The sequence below is a fragment of the Festucalex cinctus genome, chromosome 18 (genome assembly GCF_051991245.1).
Source record: "Festucalex cinctus isolate MCC-2025b chromosome 18, RoL_Fcin_1.0, whole genome shotgun sequence".
NCBI lineage: Eukaryota > Metazoa > Chordata > Actinopteri > Syngnathiformes > Syngnathidae > Festucalex > Festucalex cinctus.
The window spans coordinates 16,492,315-16,509,435 of NC_135428.1; the positions used below are offsets into that span (position 1 = coordinate 16,492,315).

Sequence of the window (17,121 nt, forward strand, 5' to 3'; positions counted from 1 at the left end):
TATCTAAACATAGAAGAGAATAATACGAAAATAGCCCCGTAACTTTGAACATCTGCTAGCTTAATGCTAAAACACAAAGCAAAATACCATAGCGAGTAGGGATGTAACGATAACGGCAACATCGTGATGTCGTGATATTAAAACTGCCACAACATATCGTTGTCACTTCACGATATTAAAAGCAGCACATCTGTTAAAAAAAAAAAAAAAAGTCGGGTTGATTTCCATTTGTGCAATTGTGGCACCCTCTGGTAGCTTTTCTTTCGTGCAGTGTAATTTTCACAAGGCATGTTTTGACCCTTATATGCTTAAAATCCACGTTAACAGACACATGAAGAGGAACGTAATATTCATGTGAAGTGAGTCAATATGTGGAGGAACTCAATGTGTGCTTGCAACATAGCAAGGAAGTGCCTCAATATATAACATTATATTTTTCATTGCTGTATTGTACAAAATTACAATATGGTGTGTATTTTTTTAGTATTTTTTTATTTTATTTTTTTAACAATATTGTGTTTTTTGTATCGCCAACCTCCCCACAATATAATGATAATTATCATATCGTGACCTTCATATCATATCGTATCGTGATGTTTGGATATCATTACATCCCTAATTGTGAGGCTAATAAATAGCATCTACATGATGACATTGAGAACAAATTAAGCAATGTGTATTTGAACACAAAAATACTCAACTGGCATATATTCTTTATCCTCTGCAAGAAAATATATTCCTTCCAGCGTATGTCTGTATGACTGCATTTCCTGCTCAAAACATTTATGCATAATAACTTTGATACTGTTTATTCTAATACAGAGTCCTTCAAAAAAAAAAAAACATGAGGAAAGGATCTTGAAAAAATAATCTCATAGTAAATCGCAATTGTAGTATTGAGTGGAAAAAAAGACAAATGCTCATTTTTGACAAAAAGTATCTTACGCCGACGTGTGCTGACATGTGGGTTGTGCGTTGGAAGCGGTTTCACTCACGTAACACGCATGTGGGAGATTGATTTTTATTTATTTTTTTTATTTTTTATTTTTTTGGTAAAAGCGTGCTGGTTCCTGAAGAAGACGACATGTTGCGTGATAGTCAATGTTTCACGTGATGCTTGAGGGTGGGCAACCTGCGTCCAAGGTGGGATTTCTTCACTTCTCCTTTCTCACCTCCTCCTCCTCCTCCTCCTCCTCCAACGTCACGCTCTCCAGCTTTTCCCTTCTTGGCGTCGGCCTCAGACTTCCTGCTTGGCTGCTTTGCTCTGCGCGCGCACGACAGAAAGACACGTCAACTAACATCGTTGTTTACATTACATTCAAAATGGATGCAATTATTTCAAAATTGGAACAGGTCTGTCACCTTGCCGAATTTTGCTCAAAATCAACATTTTGGTAAGTTCTTCCTTTAACTCATTCACTGCCAGCCAATTTCTCAAATTGAATTGCGCCACAACATGCACACATTTTTTTTTTTCCAAAAAAAGGTTTACAATTGCCTATAGATGCCACAAGATGGCAGCCAAGCAACTACAAGAAGCCCCTCCTCATAGTTTGAAGGCACCAGGGTGCAACAAGATAGCATCAAATAAAAGCTTTTATATTACACAATAAATTACCTGAACACAAAAACAGAGAACAGGTGAGTTTTTCAGGAAGAAAAAAAAAATTCACACAGAGGACTTGTTATGAAGTAATTTGGTGGGGGGAAAACAAAACAAAACAACTGTTATATTTGTGAAAAATGAAGAACATTTCCGAAGTACAGTACAGAAGCCGCTAAAAAAAAATGATTTAAAAAAAGATGTCCCGACAGATAAAATAGACTAAGGACCAAAAATCTGCAAGTCATTGCTAACACCATCTGCCCAACTGACTGGTTTTGTAATTACATAAAAATGCCACAGGATGGCGACAAAGCAGTGAAAAGACAGATGATTACAAAGTATCAACACCATGCTTCATGCACACAATCATGAACCCAAGTTACATCAACTAAATATTAAAAAAAACAAAAAAAAATTTTGAATAGTTCAAATGATTCAGTTCGTGTTATACCTCAGTTTGCCCTCTGTTGCCCTCTGTGGCTGCATGGAGCACTGCCGCCTCTGGGCGTCCACGGTGGAGGACAACTGCAGAAGAACATCTTGATTCGACAACAGCCGAATAAGGTGGTGGTGCCGGGAAGCGTAGTATCTTTGTTGTCATGCAACATACACTAATTAGGAGGACTCTCACCGTGGCGATTTCTGAGAGGTACGCTCGCCTCTCGTCGTTGGTTTTATGGAATGCCTGATTGTTCCCCACCACCAAAAAAAGGAAAGTTTGTATAGCGCAGGCGCATGGAATGCAGTAGGCGCAGTTCAACTGACCTTTGACTCCTGTTCAATTCCAACACGACAGTCGGACAGTTGACTCTGCAGGCCGGACTTCTCGTCGGTGAGCAGTTTGAGGCGATGCCGCAGCGACTCCTGAGCAGACCAAATGGCGGCTAACGTCAAAGGACTTTTTCGATTCTGTTATTGTGCCGCTCTCCGCTGGCGGCATAGAGGTTAATTCAACACTCACGGGTGGCATGTCATCGTATGATCGGATGGAAGCCAGTCGATCTGCATGGGAAAAAACAACACAAATTGTTACACACAGAAAAAGCTCACAAGTCATTTCATTAGGTACAGCAGCTAACGAGATCCAAATGGGAGTTAAAAAAATAAAAAAGTTGAAATAGTTTGACAGTTATCGTTCAAGTGCAAAGACCTGAAAATGTAAATCAGAGGGTATGTGGGCTTTCTAAATAAAAGGAACACAAGTTTGAACAGATTTTAAGTGCTTTGCCGCCATCTTGTGACGTCTATTCAATTACAGCTTTTTTGTGTAAAACATTAACTGTTATATTTCATATGATTAGCCACAAAGTCAAATTGTAATCCCAAAATGATTTTGGTAATGGCCAAATTCAATCAAAAGTCACTGTAATCACAACAAATCCGTCATTGTGTGTACAGTACATAAAACTGTTTGTTGGGAAATAAATGGGGTAGCTATCGCTGCACGTTGCCACATCCAATATGGCGGGGACGTTGCCATAGATACTATTGCTGCATTCGAGGATGGTCGGAAGTCGGAAATATCCGAGTTGTTTTTTTCCTCAGTTCCGACGTGAAAGCGTTTGAGGCGAAAGTAAACAACCAAAATGGCGTATAGTGATAATTTGTTTTTTTTTATTTTGGTCCTCAAAACTTATTTTGACCTCCAGCAAACTTGCCTTCTCGCAATTTTGCTTCATATAGTGTTTTTAATCTTATTTCATAATCATTCCATACATTTCAGTAGTTCACCGTAAAATTTCATACAGGGAGATATAGCGACATACTGTCACGTACGTTGTGTTACATTTAGTTATGTCGTAAATATTTATGAATGAAGAAAGCTATCTAGTTTTATACTCGAGTAAATTGTGTTTTGTCATTCACGGTCTGTGGTCGCCATTGTAGAGTGACGTCACGTATAGTACCTCGGTGAAGTCGGGCCCTTTTTTTTTTTTTTTTTTTTTTTTAACCGTCACTTGCCTTCGGTTCGGCCTACCAGATCCATTCGGGGTCCTTCGCCTACAGATGACGTTACGCTACAGGATTGGCTAAGACGTTTTACGCTACAGGATTGGCTGAGATGTCGACGATTGTGATTGGTGAGGCAACTTTACAGTCGTTGGAGGAAAACATGGACGCTTTTTACGAAGAAATTTATTATTATTTATCTAATGGGACTTATCACAGCCGCACTACTGGATCAAACTGTTCGGCGACCCAAAAGGCAAGGATTCGTAACGCGTCATTAATCATTAATCAATCATCATCAATCAATTGCATCTCACCGTGGCTATTCTAATGTATTGATCTCTGGTCTTCCCTTGTCTAGGATTAAAGGTTTGCCGTGAAACCCTTTCAGACTTGTTTGTTGTTGTTGTTTTGTGGAAGGAAAAAAATACTGAACATATAAAGAAAAGTTGTGCATTCCTTCATTCATGTGTCATTCATTGATTCGTTAATGCATTTTACATCTTTAAAGAAAAAGTAAAATGTGCTACTGTAGTTGATTAAGTTAACTTAGGAGTTTCGAATTTACGGTAGTAGGCCATTACCTTTGATTCATATTTATATCAATAGTCCATGAGACACACATGCACACACATGCAGGTTACAAGTAAATTCGTAGTTACCTAATCACCTGAGGCTGAGTACAGAACATATTGGTGAGGAAATGTCACATCTCAGGCAATAATTGCATCATTTCATTATCATCATCATGGTAATTATTTTCTGCAATACGCACGACCCTCCGCAACTCACAGTACAGTGTCACCTCTGAGGAGACATTGGCAAGAAAATATTAAAGATGTAATTTAAATAACAAAATGTATGGGCTGAGATTGCAAAAACGTAAATAAACGTAAGTATAAAAGCAGGATACTTTAAGATTGACTAAGTAATGAAATAGATTGAAAAAATACGTTAGATAAAATAAATATAAAAATGGAGGTAAAATAGCACATAAATGCAAAAAAGTAAAACTGCGATGGGACGAAATATTGTCAGTTGACGTGCTAATGTGTTCCTATAATCATTACGACTGTTTTTGTTTTGTGATGTATTGTGATACGTGAGCTAAATTAGGAAACCAAACCAACTTGAACACATTTGACACTGCTCGCTTGCTGTACTGACGTCATCGGCAAGCGCCGACCAGACGCGAAGGCCCCCGAATGGATCTGGCAGGCCGAACACATATGGTACGCACACCGGCTGGCGCGGGTTCGCTCCTCCGCCTGGGAGACCCCATGTGGCTTACATGAAGTAAGCTTTTGTGTGAGTGAGTGATTTAAAAAAAATAAATAAATAATAATAATAAAAAAAAAAGGTCATTTTTTTTCCCGACTTCGCAAGTGGGATTTCCGAGTTCAAGGGGGCGTTCCCGTCCACAGTTCCTGGTTTGAACTCGGAAAAGTCCCACTTCCGACCATCCTCGAATGCAGCATATATATTCTCATTAGTAGACCGTGTCACCTCACCCACTGGGTTCCCACGCAGGTCTTCCAGTTTCTCGTGGACGAGAGCGAGTTGCCTTTGCAGCTTTACGTTGAGTTCAGTCTGAGTTTCATATCTTGTTTTCCACTCGTTGTCTGGTCCAAAAAAACGCAAACACGCAAATTGGCGTCACCAATGGACACAGTTGACCCCGAGATTATTTTCCCTAAATTTACCTTCCCCGTCAACGCCGTTAAGTTTATCCTGAAGTTCCCGCATGGTGCACCTCAGGTCCCGTACTGACTCCTCCAGCATGTCTCTGTAAAACAAAACATATGAACAAAAAAAAGAGCGTTCACCACAACAAACACAAGTGGGAAACATTTTTTAAAAACTCACTTGATTTCTCGTTCTTGCTCCAGTTCGGTGCGCAGGCGCGCCAGGTCATATTTACAATAATCTTTGCTCATTTTTTAAGTCGCCAGAGGGATGGAAGTGAAAGTGTGTACCACCTGGTTTCCACGGAAACGGGTGCTTCCGGTGGCTGTGTGGCGCAGGTTTACCACGAGGGGGCGATGCCGTCTTATACAGGCGACTGATATTCGCGCGCAAGCGCCAACGAGTGAATAAAGTCACAAGATTATTTAGAACGTTTCCAAAATTATTAGGCAGACATTTTTTTGTTGCTACCAGTTTAACAAACTTTTTTGATAGTTAAAAAGAGATAATTCCCCCTGTAAACATCGGAGACGTAACCAAATAGAGGCATGAAAAAAATTGAGGCAAATATTTCACATCAAAGTGTTTCAATTTTATATTTTTTCTTTAGTATAATTTCATCTCAATATATCTTATTTGGTGCAATATAAATAACCTTAAAAGTAAGATAATAACTTGAAAAACAAAAACAACCTGTTGAGGATCAAGTGACAAGTTTATAATTGTCATTTTTATAAAATAGAAGCTTGGTTTTTATTCCCACTCACACTCAAACTGACGGATAATTTAGAGACTGTGGGAGGAAGCAGGAGTCCAATACATTGGAGTCAATAATCATAATACAATAAAGCTATTGTACTCAGTACAACAAGATAAACTGAATGTTATAATGTAATAACCATTACAATTTATTATAATACTGTTACTGTAGTGATGACAACATCCTTGGAGGAGGTAATGATGATCAAACAGCATTTCCCCTGGCGGGAACATGAAAACATTCAGCTCTTTGGTGGGATTCAAGTCAGACTCTTTTTTTTTTTTTTTTCCCAGTGCCTTTGACATCCTTGGCTACGCTTGGTCGCTTTTCGTTGAATCTCGATTCTGATTGGACATTGCGGCCGCTTGCTGCACCTTCAAGTGGTCTGGCAGCAAAACCTCGACGGTGAAGCTGATCCGCTTGGCCTGGAAGACGCTGTACGTGTTGTCGAATCGCAGCACGTCTGTGCAAAACATTTACGCGATATTTACGATATTGTTTGTTGTTGGGCTGTCATGTTCATAAATGTATTTAGCAACAACAAGAAAATAAAAAAAAAGTTCCAAGAGAGAGAGAGGGACTACTCACAGATGCCGGGACGCTCGCACGTCAGCGAGCCGTCTTCGGGCACCAGGTGAGCGTTGTAGCGCTGACTCGGCACCACCGCCTGCATCTCGGCCGCTTTTTTCCGCTCGCCCATTTTGGGCTTCAGGAAGACGCCGAAGCCGATGTCGGCGCCCTGGCTGGAGAACTGCCACCTGACGTGAGAAACACAAAACAAATTGAAAAATACATATCCAGATACAACTAAAAAATAAAAAATAATTCAATGTGTGGTTTTTATTTAAAAAAAAATAATAATAAAAAAATAAAAACCCATCACGATTACAAACAAAAACATCCGACCTGAGGACGCATCCCGGAAAAAGAATCTCATAATCCAGTTGTCGTGTGGACCCTCGATTGACGAGCAAACACTGATCGTATTCCACCGATACGTGATCCCGCACGTAGTAGGAGGGAGGAACCGGACCCACGAGGTTGATCTGCGGGAGACAAAGCTAAAAATCATTAATATTAGGGAGAATTTTATTTTATTTTTTTGTATATGTCAACAAGGATCAAGAGAAAGGTTTACTCACATGAAGAAAATCACCATTTGCATGCATGTTTGCTGGCATGTTTTACACAAAATTGTTAAGTATTCCACAAAAACATGACGGTGTTTTATCAAGGGCGATGTAAACAGTGCAGATTATGCACAAATTTTAACAAGACTTAAGTGAAATTCATTATCTATTTTATTTTTAAAACATGTGTAAAACATGAGAATTGTTTTACTTGTTTTAATCACCCTAACTAAAATTTTTTGACCCAGATACAAGTAAATCTTTGTTTATATCTCTACATTTACGTTTAAAAAAAAAGACACTTCTTTTTCAGCAATATAAATACAATTTTCTTGATGCTATGTTTTATCATATCAGTTGTCAATAATGTAAAAGGGGAAAAAATAATGGATAAAGCCCGTTTTATTGTTGTAAAAAAAAAAAGACCATTGGTGATGTGAAAGCGGCTTTCAAAAGGAGCATTTATTCTCAAAACGGGACTACTAATGTATGTTGACGTCACATAGTAACAATCCATCTTGCTAGCTTACAAAAGAAAGCAAGAAAAAGTGTTAGCCTTTCAATTGGGTGACTTCCGTCCATGCCTCACTTGTCCTGGGCCCAATTAATAATCTAGAGACAGTAAGAGAGTGGCAACATGAACAAATGAGGATGATGACGATGATGATAACGTCCCCACCACAAGCAAGCTAATAGCCCCTCTAAGATGCTATGTTGCTAACTTTAGCGAGTTTCTACAGCGCTGTAGCGTCTACGCCAGGAAGCGGCTGCAAATTGCTTATTTTTCTGGTGTTTTTTTGTGCTGCAATTTCCTCCCATGTGTCCACAAAAAACGGGAAGATCCATTCTGTTCTTACAAAATGATCGCTTGTGCCATCGTTTTACAGCTAACTGTGAGCTTTCTGTTAAAAACTACAGTGGTGTCTTGACTTACAAGTTTAATTCCTTCCATGATCACGTTATTGAAATGAAAGGATCACTTACAGCTCCCAAAATACTCCACAAAAATAATATTATTAATTAATAATATTATTAATAAATATACTATATTATTATTATTATTATCATCAATTATTTATCAAAGTAACTGAATTAAAAAAAAAAATTAAACAAATAATTTAAAGGGCCAACAGTGAGTACAGTATGTGGGGTCCATTTTGTCGTTTCTGCACAAAATAAAGCATACATACTTGTGAGTTGTACACTGTCTGTATGTGTTGCTATGGAAATCTTTTTAAAAAGTACTGAAACATTGGTGCTAGTTTCGTTAGCCACTCAATGGCATTTGGCATTATGTGCTAGCAATGCAAACTTAAAGGGATACTTTACTTATTTAGCCATTTTTGGCAGTCAAACATGAATATTTTGCCTATAATAAATTTGATATTGTCATTATTTTTCATGTACAATTAGTACCTTTAAAAACACATTTTGCAACTTGCTGTCGACTGAAAATGACATCACAAGGGCTCAGGTAACCACATGTCACATGACCAAACCTAGAAAACAGGTGAGCTGTGATTGGTTACCTGGGCTCTAATTATGGACAAAATATTAACTTTTTAGTGCTATAATGGGCTAAATATGTGAAGTATTCCTTTAATGTCAGGCTGATTTAAAAAAAAAAAAAAAGCATTGATCTACATCAAGCAAGCTGATTGCGCTCAACTAACGATCCAAACTCACCCTGGTCCGACAGCGAGGGTCTCCGTCGGGATCCGTCATTTTCCCGCCGTAAATGCCGGGCAACTGCTCAGGCTCGATGTGCCTGAGTAGCACTTCCTGCCAGTCGGCTGCGGAACCCAACACGCGCCCTGTCAGGTGCGGTCCGAATCCACCGGCCGCGTGCGTGCGTGCGACTCACCGCCGAGGATGAAGATCTTCTGCCGCGTGATCTCACTCAGGAGGTGCTTGATGAGGTTGTAGGCCACAGGGAAGAGTTTAGGCGCTGCGGGAGGTTTAGTAGTATCACGTTCCGGAATGATTAGCGGTTGTGGAAAGAAAGCTAACGTAAACGACGACTCCTTGTCCTGATGTACCTTTTATGACAAACAGCTTCTTGAGGCCTTCTGGGTAGTTGTCCTCAAACATCTGCAGGATCTGAAGACAGCACAACAAACAGCACAGCACTTGTGGGACCGCCCCCAGACCTCACGAGGGTGGCGATGTGCGAGAGTGCGAATATGTGAGAGCATGACCTCGCCGTAAGTATCAATGGCAGGCTTCCACAGGTGTTTGAGTCCCAGGCCCTCCACGTCATAGATCATGGTGATGGCCTCCACATTCTTGCCCAGCTGGACCGCAACACACACACAAGCACGCGTGGCGTTAGCCGTTAGCATTAGCCACCCACCTTCCCCACGACGCGACGCTCGCCTTCTGCGACTGTTCGGCGCACTCCCGCTGCAGCATCTCGCAGTCTCGGATCTTGGAGCGGACGAAGTCCTGCTTGGAGGCGGACAGGAAGAGGCCTTTGGGGTCCACGGGACCGATCACGTCGTACCACACCGGGCTACCGTCGCGGTCGTAGCCGCACATGCCGCCCGAAAGGTACTTCTCGATCACCTAACACAGTTTGGTCACTTTGGTCTGATTCCGTTCTTGTCACTTTGTTTGTTGTTGTCACAATTGCCGTTAAGTTTTTACTGGTGTTGATCACCTCAGGTGGCCGCCAGTCACTGATGATGGTGTCCACCTTCATTTGCTTCCTGAACTCCACATGCTGGAAGAAAAACACATACAGCCGCTTTTATGACACATCCACAAGAGCAAGGTTATTTTAGTTAACTAATACTAACGAAAAAAATAAAATAAAAAAAACAATTTCATTAACGGAATAAAAACAAAAATATTTTTTGAAAAACGAAAAGCTAACTGAAACTACATTTTATGATTACAAAACTAACTAAAACTAACTATAATTATAGCAAAAAATGTCCTTCGTTTGGTAATTAATTTAATGCAAGAGCCTTTGGGGATGATTTCAAATGTGATTTTAAGTACCGCATTTTCACGACCAAAAGGTGCACCTAAAAGCCTTCAATTTTTTCAAAAGCTGACCATGCGCCTTATATATGGATCAATATTGAGCCGCAACAGGTCTCGCTGTCAAGATGCTATCGGTGACCCTGCGCGATCGGTGACACGCATGCGCAGAAGATCCCGCCCTCTTGGATCACTAACTACGGCAACCCTACTAGAACAAAATACCTTTATATGCCTGCGTGATAGTGCGCATTCCTAAAAACACAATACATCATTGAAAAAAAATCTTACATTCTTGATGCATTATAAAGAAACTATTTTAATTCTACAGGTTTTAAAGACGAGCGTTTTACTTTTGACCCCATTACATTCCTAGTGAGTCTTCATTGTTATAATTTATGTTTCGTCTGAAGAATTTTTATTGTCTTTAAAATATTTAAAATATGTCATTCATTGAAGGTGCGCCTTATAATGCGGTGCACCTTATAGTCGTGAAAATATGGTAGATTTATTTTGGTATTAAATGGAATACAGACATTTGAAAGTGTGTCACACAGAAGTGACGTCATCTAGCAGCAGCCAATAGAAAAGGACATACAAGGGAAAAAAAAAAAAAAAAATTAAAACTAATACTGAAACTAATTAAAACTAAACTAAAACGAAGCATTTTTTAAATAACTAAAACTAATAAAAACTAACAGGACCACCCTGAAAACGAACTAAAACTAACTCAATTTAAAAAAATCAAAACGAAATCAAAACTAAAATGAAAAATTCCAAAACTATAATAACCCTGCTAATAACATGACAAAAATATATATATTTTTTAAATGGCTAAAATACATCAAACTCACCAGAGATGTTGGCTATTAAATGTAGAAATAGTTACAGATTGCTATAGATGTGTTTTGGATAATGCATGAGCCTTTCGGGGATGATTTTAAATATGATTTTAAGTAGATTTATTTTGATATTAACTAGAATAATGATGATTGAAAGTGTGTCACACAGAAGTGACAGCATCGAGCAACAACCAATAAAAAAGAAGACATCGCTCACATGTTTTTCTGTTTTTTTTAAATACTGCGCACAAGTATTACACTTTTTTTTGGGGGCAAAAAAACAACAACCTAATACTGAAACTAAAGCTAAATTAACTCAATTTAAAAAACAAAACAAAATGTAATAAAAACTAACTAAAACGAAAAATTCCAAAACTATAATAACACTGCACAGGACACTTCAATAGGTACACCGTTCCTTGCAACAAAGTGGACAAATATTATTACTACTACCGTTGCATTGCAGCAGTTTCGACTATTTTGACATGAAAACATTAAGAACAGCTCCACAATAGGATGATGTGCCTAATAAAGTGGCTGGCTTGTCAGTGTTGCATAACTTTAAGGTTATGCATACGATAGGAAAAACTGCCCAGGCAACAGGAAGTGGAGACGTTGCGTTATCGGTGCACACATGTAAACTCACAGCACACACGTGAGCAATGCCCCCCCACCCCCCCACCCCACAACAACATGCCACACCTCACACCCTTGATAGTGCAACTGATTAGAACATAATGACAGCATGTTCTTGAGCCTGATGATTCACTTTCATTGCACGACGCTAATAGGTAGCCTTAGCGTGAACATGTGGAATTTTATTCCTTTATCTTATCTTATTAGCATTTTCATTGCAATGGTATCACAAAAGTGCATGGGGAAATAAAATGGCGGCATGGAGCAGCGGGGGTTACCTTTCGCAACATGGCCTCCGACTTCTGCACGTTGAAATTTCTGGCTAATAAGACAAAAGAAAAAAAAAAAAAAGATTACTCTGTCAATTGCCAATAAAAAATATTTTAAATAAAGAATTGTACTGAAATTTATTACCACAAGGTCAAGTAAAATACATAAACACACATAAAATATATCAACAAACATATACAGGTAAATATACACATACAATACTATATGTACATGTATATACTATATACATACATATTACCGAAAGGTTTAGGGCTGAATCTCAAAGCTTTTAACCCAGCTCATGTTCTCTATTTCAAGGCATAACAAAAAAATAACGTATTTCTAATTATACTATGTCAGCCAAGGAAACTACCATATACAAAAAAATAATAATAAGTTTAGGTAACCATAGAACTGAGTATCTATAGTAACCAATTTATCATTGACAATCAAAAAAAGTACAGAAAAATGTAAGTTTTTTTTTTTTTAATTCAAAAAGAAAAACAAACCTTAATCAAAAAGTATATAAGCCACTAAAATAATGATTGTAAAATAAATAGGAAAACATAATTTTACGGCTTTTAAGGAAAATATGGAAATCAAGCAAAAATAAAGTCAGAAAAAATAATGTGAAATTGGTAGACAGTGTTTTTATATTACAATAGATTTCATATTATGAAACTTACGAAAGGAAAATAATTTTTAAAATGTCTGCATATTAAGAAATATGTTAAACAAGAAAAAATAGATTTGTAGATTTTATAGAACAATTATTTAGAAAAAAAAATTCTACATAAAATAAATATTACAAAATTGCCATGATGGTTAAAAAAATGCACAAACACAAAGAAAAAAAAAAGTATATTTAAGGAAGTGATGGTTTTGAAAGTTGCATGTGAAAGTCACATGCGCTCCTTTTAAGTTAGTGAAACACTTTCATGTCTAGGAGGTATTCATTTAACAGCAAATAGGCGGTGATTTACAGGTTAAAAGTTAAACTCCTCTCTAGTACTTTATAAAACAAAACAAAACAAAACAATAATGCATGCCTTCACTGTGTGACTCCTTCTGGCATGTGCGCCTCGGCCAGTAGGGTGCAGTATAACACGCTTATGTACGTACAAAGAAGATAGTCACGGCTACTAAACTCAGTAAGCTGCAGTATTAATGGTTATTTATTGAGTACAATATATCTGAGTTATACTCTTGTAAAAAGAACGACAAATTAAAAAGACTTTCATTAACCTAAAATGAAAACTCCTGAACTATTATAATAACCTTGGTCTACTTCCATTTGTTGCCGCATTGTTTGTGTTCAACCATCTGTTGCTTAAAGCGGTAATACAGCACAAAATTGACGCTAGTTTCATTAGCCTGTCAATAGCGTTTTACATTGTGTGTTAGCAGTTAAGCTAGTTGGATGTAGTTTTGTTCAATACACGTGTGACTTGTAATACTCAACTCCCAATCATTGGGAGTGCATGTGAGATTTGTTCTGGAAGCTTCTCGTCAAGTGTCATCAAGCGGGGCAACACTGCGTCTGCCCCTTCTGTTATCAGAGTGTGCCTTTTAATGCGATTAGCTGCGGATTAGCCTGAAGCACGCCGAGTCCTGAAGGTGGGCCTCCGTGCACCACCACTAATCTCAACAAGAACTCCAACTCAACTCAGCTGTTGCCACTATGACATAGTTTTGTATTTGTATTTTATTTTACTATACTCACTAATTGCTTTTTCTAATAGGATGTATATTTTCAACAAATACGTTATATTTTTTAATCAAACATTTTCATCCAACACTTTTGTACTTTAATCCTAATATTTGTTTTTATTTTTGTCTATTTTTTCCAGATAATCATGTATGTTTGCCATTTTCTTCCAGCGTATTTTTGTCATGGTAATTCCTTTATTAATGTCTTTAATTCTTTATTTTTACATATTTTGTTTGTATTTTTCACCTATTATTACTTACATTTTTTCCCTAAGACTTGTATTTTTCCATAATATTTTTCAGTTCTTACTGATTTAGATTTAGATTTTCCTACTACATTTTTTTCCCCTCTTTTTTTTTTTTTATTTTTATTTTTTTTTTTTATGTTATACAGCTATTATTCTGATATTTTTACCCAAGTATTTCATTTTCTTTCCTGGCCTTTGCCTGTTTTGGTTGAATATTGGAGCATTTATCTAATACATGTATATTTTTACGTGATTTTTTTTTGTGTCTAATATATTGTATTATTTTCTAATATTTTGTCAGTATTTTTGTAATATCTGTCTTTTTTTCCCTAACAATTGATCATTTCTGTCAAATATTTGTAATATTCACTTGTAATATGGGGTGATGTTCGTCAAATATATAGATTTTTTTTCTAATAGTGGTGTACTTTTGAAAACATTTCCCACAACATAAGTAGACTTTTGTCTTATATGTGTTTGTTTTGTGTAATATTTTGATAATTATTACTTTGGCACGTGTTGGATTGTGAAAATGTACCTAAAGTGTACCATGTCCATGACATACAATGTCATGACAAAACATGTAAATGACCTTTACTATAGGTTATCTCCATTTCATAAAGCTTTATTACTAGCAACTTCTTTCAAGTTGATGAAACAAAGATATGAACTGAGAAACTACTTCATAGACTTTGAAACGAGGAGCTTCAGGACTCAAAACAAGTCCCGGCTAGACCAAAGCTAAAGAAAGAAGAAACAGATTTAGTTTTGAATCTTAGATTGGCTTCCAAGCAAATATATATATTTTTTTGCTGATAAAAAGAAAGTTGAATGTGTCGCTGAATTTCGTCCAGATATTTGAAGCTTAATTTTCGCAAGTCTGCAAATAAAGTAAAAAATCACTTTTTTGTGATTCGGGGCTATAAAATAACATTTCCTTAACCTGCCTGAAAAAGTCTATTCATGAAGGTCAGTGTCATCATTATTATTACTATGATATTCTTGTGATGTAACATTTGTATTGCATTAGACGTCTCCAATCTCTGCACTTTTTGAGCGCTCACCTCTGAGCCAGCGCAGCAGAAAGTGGTCATGCTGGGCAGGAAGTTGAGCAAGAACATCTTGAATCCTCTCCCGGAACTGAGAAGAGAGTAAAAAGTGTGCATGTGAGGAAAAAAACTAATTTGACATCCAGGCTGGACATCTCGTTCCATATCTATGAATTTTATTCATCAACATGAGCCTTCGGGGCAAAAACAAAACAAACAAAAAAAACAAGTTTCACATTTAATCTTGGCTGAAGCTTGTGACTGGGTGACTAATTGCTTTGCACACTTGCATGTGCCCGTGTGTAGCAACAACAAAATGATCCTTGGGAAAATGCTGCAAAACATCAATGTTAACTTGACTATTTGCTACATTCGAAATGGAACCAAATCAGATTCAAATCAACCTCAAAAAAGCTGCACAGTCACCGTTATGTTGGATGCCTCAAAGTGGAACAATGACAAGCTGTTGCATAAACTGAGCACAAATTTGTGTTACAAATGACTTTGAATCACTCTTTGATGCAAAAAAAAAAAAAATGTTAATGCAAAAAACTTTTCATTTTCTCAAAAAAGTAAATTTTTCAAATGGACGGTTTTCCCTGTTAGCCTTTGATATGTTTCATAAAACATCTGTAAACATAATGCTTATAATTAACGTCAAAGTAAAAACTGTGATGCATTAAACAGAATTGTTTTAACAATATGGTTACAGTAAAAAAAAAAAAAAGAATAAATAAATAATGCATGTTAATATTTTTACCTTAGTCGCATTTATTTATTGACTATGCATTGAGTTAAGCCCATTTTTATTTCTTTAAATATTAGGAAAATAAATATATTGATATTTAGGGGTAAAAATACATGTATTATTGTTGCTTCACGGTTTTTAAATTAATATTGTAATTTTTTTTAAGCAAAAACAAAAAGGAATCAAATGAAATATTGCACAATACAGTAAATACTTTAAAATATAGTAATTTTTAAATATATAGTGTACAATATTTTTTTATATTTCGTGGTGCAGTGCTTCAGTTTCTTTATTTTTAAAAATACAATAAAAAATGTAACAGCTCATTATTATAATAACATAAAAGCCCAATGTAAAATAATACTGTATTCTCTTTCTTGCTTTTTCTAACATCATGGCCAGGGGACTACAGATGGAAACTAGCCTTTTGGCTAATTGTGGCTTTTTTTTTTTGCTTTTTTTTTACTCATGAATTTCTGTGTTTTATTAAATTGACTGTCCCCTTTCAAATAAATCAAATCTTACCTGTCGAAGTGCTTCAGCCTGTTTGGGGTTGAGCTCTCCCAGCCTGCCGCTCATGTCTGCGGGCGGACGATAAGCCAGCGAACGTAATAATGACGGCGATCACCCGAAAGCGCTGACAGAAACAAGCCGGCTAATCAGGCAGCCAGGCAGGCGGACGGACGCCCGCCCCTGTGAAGCTCACCGACGGCCGCAGCCTCTGCCGAGCACTCGGCTGCAGGTGACTTGTTGAAAGAGGAAGAAAGGGAGTAAATAAAGAATGTAAACATGACTCCTCTTGTCCATCTCCTCCTCCTGACGCCATCGAAGAGTGGGAAACACGTCAAGAGGATTAGTCGCTCCTAGCTAGCTAGATCGGAACCTAGCTGCGCTTAAAGAGATACAGATTAGGCGCACCTGTCAAATTCACGATTATATTTGTGGTGGAATTTGTATGTTTAATGACACATTTCAAATAATTCACATGATTAAATCGCGAATATTGTTAACATACGTGAAATAGGTGACTTTGTTCAAAGCTATACCAAACTCACCGTGGAAAACAAAATTTCACTTGGCGAGCAAATGTAACCATAAAACTACTTGACAAACTGTGAATCGCCTTTAAACCTGCGACTGAATGTTTTTAAACTTCCATCCAAGAGAAACAAAATCCAAAGTAGGCGAAATTTATGCACACACACCACATTCATCAGTGTAAAGTTGTAAACAGTTTAAAACACTTTACAATGAGCATACAATAAAGCATGCCAACGATTCCCTTTACGCTAGGAAACATTACTAATAAACGCAGAGTTATTTTTTGGGTACTTGCAGGTGGTAATTATTTGCGTTTAGCAGAGATGCGACCCACGCTCAAGCGAAACCGGAAGAGAACGGCCATTTAATCTCTAGTTTCGTTACAATCGCCTTTGCTCAAGTGATGGCAGAGAAAAGCGCAGTGGCGTTAAATTACAGAAAGTGTAAACAAATTAGTTAA

The 17,121-nt window shown here is 37.4% G+C and overlaps 2 protein-coding genes across 3 annotated transcripts; both read right to left on the reverse strand.

Annotated features, from left to right (window-relative positions):
- Window positions 1-127: 127 nt before the first annotated feature.
- Window positions 128-5,972, reverse strand: ccdc169 (coiled-coil domain containing 169). Of its 2 annotated transcripts, XM_077505891.1 has the most exons (8): window positions 5,423-5,972; window positions 5,260-5,342; window positions 5,068-5,178; window positions 2,568-2,608; window positions 2,372-2,470; window positions 2,238-2,291; window positions 2,058-2,131; window positions 1,042-1,264 (listed from the first exon to the last, which is right to left on the reverse strand). In XM_077505891.1, exons 1-8 carry the CDS (start codon window positions 5,491-5,493, stop codon window positions 1,099-1,101), a joined length of 699 nt encoding a protein of 232 aa, XP_077362017.1. In that variant the 5' UTR covers window positions 5,494-5,972; the 3' UTR covers window positions 1,042-1,098. The 2 variants fall into 2 exon arrangements, with proteins under 2 accessions (XP_077362018.1, XP_077362017.1); XM_077505892.1 differs by lacking the exon at window positions 2,238-2,291 and having other exon boundaries at window positions 128-1,264.
- A 148-nt stretch (window positions 5,973-6,120) lies between these two features.
- Window positions 6,121-16,468, reverse strand: LOC144006833 (SEC14-like protein 2). Its single transcript, XM_077505890.1, has 12 exons — window positions 16,146-16,468; window positions 14,888-14,963; window positions 11,874-11,917; window positions 9,792-9,854; window positions 9,509-9,697; window positions 9,331-9,426; window positions 9,172-9,232; window positions 8,997-9,080; window positions 8,819-8,925; window positions 6,909-7,048; window positions 6,591-6,760; window positions 6,121-6,465 (listed from the first exon to the last, which is right to left on the reverse strand). Exons 1-12 carry the CDS (start codon window positions 16,197-16,199, stop codon window positions 6,314-6,316), a joined length of 1,236 nt encoding a protein of 411 aa, XP_077362016.1. The 5' UTR covers window positions 16,200-16,468; the 3' UTR covers window positions 6,121-6,313.
- Between the last annotated feature and the right edge of the window lie 653 nt (window positions 16,469-17,121).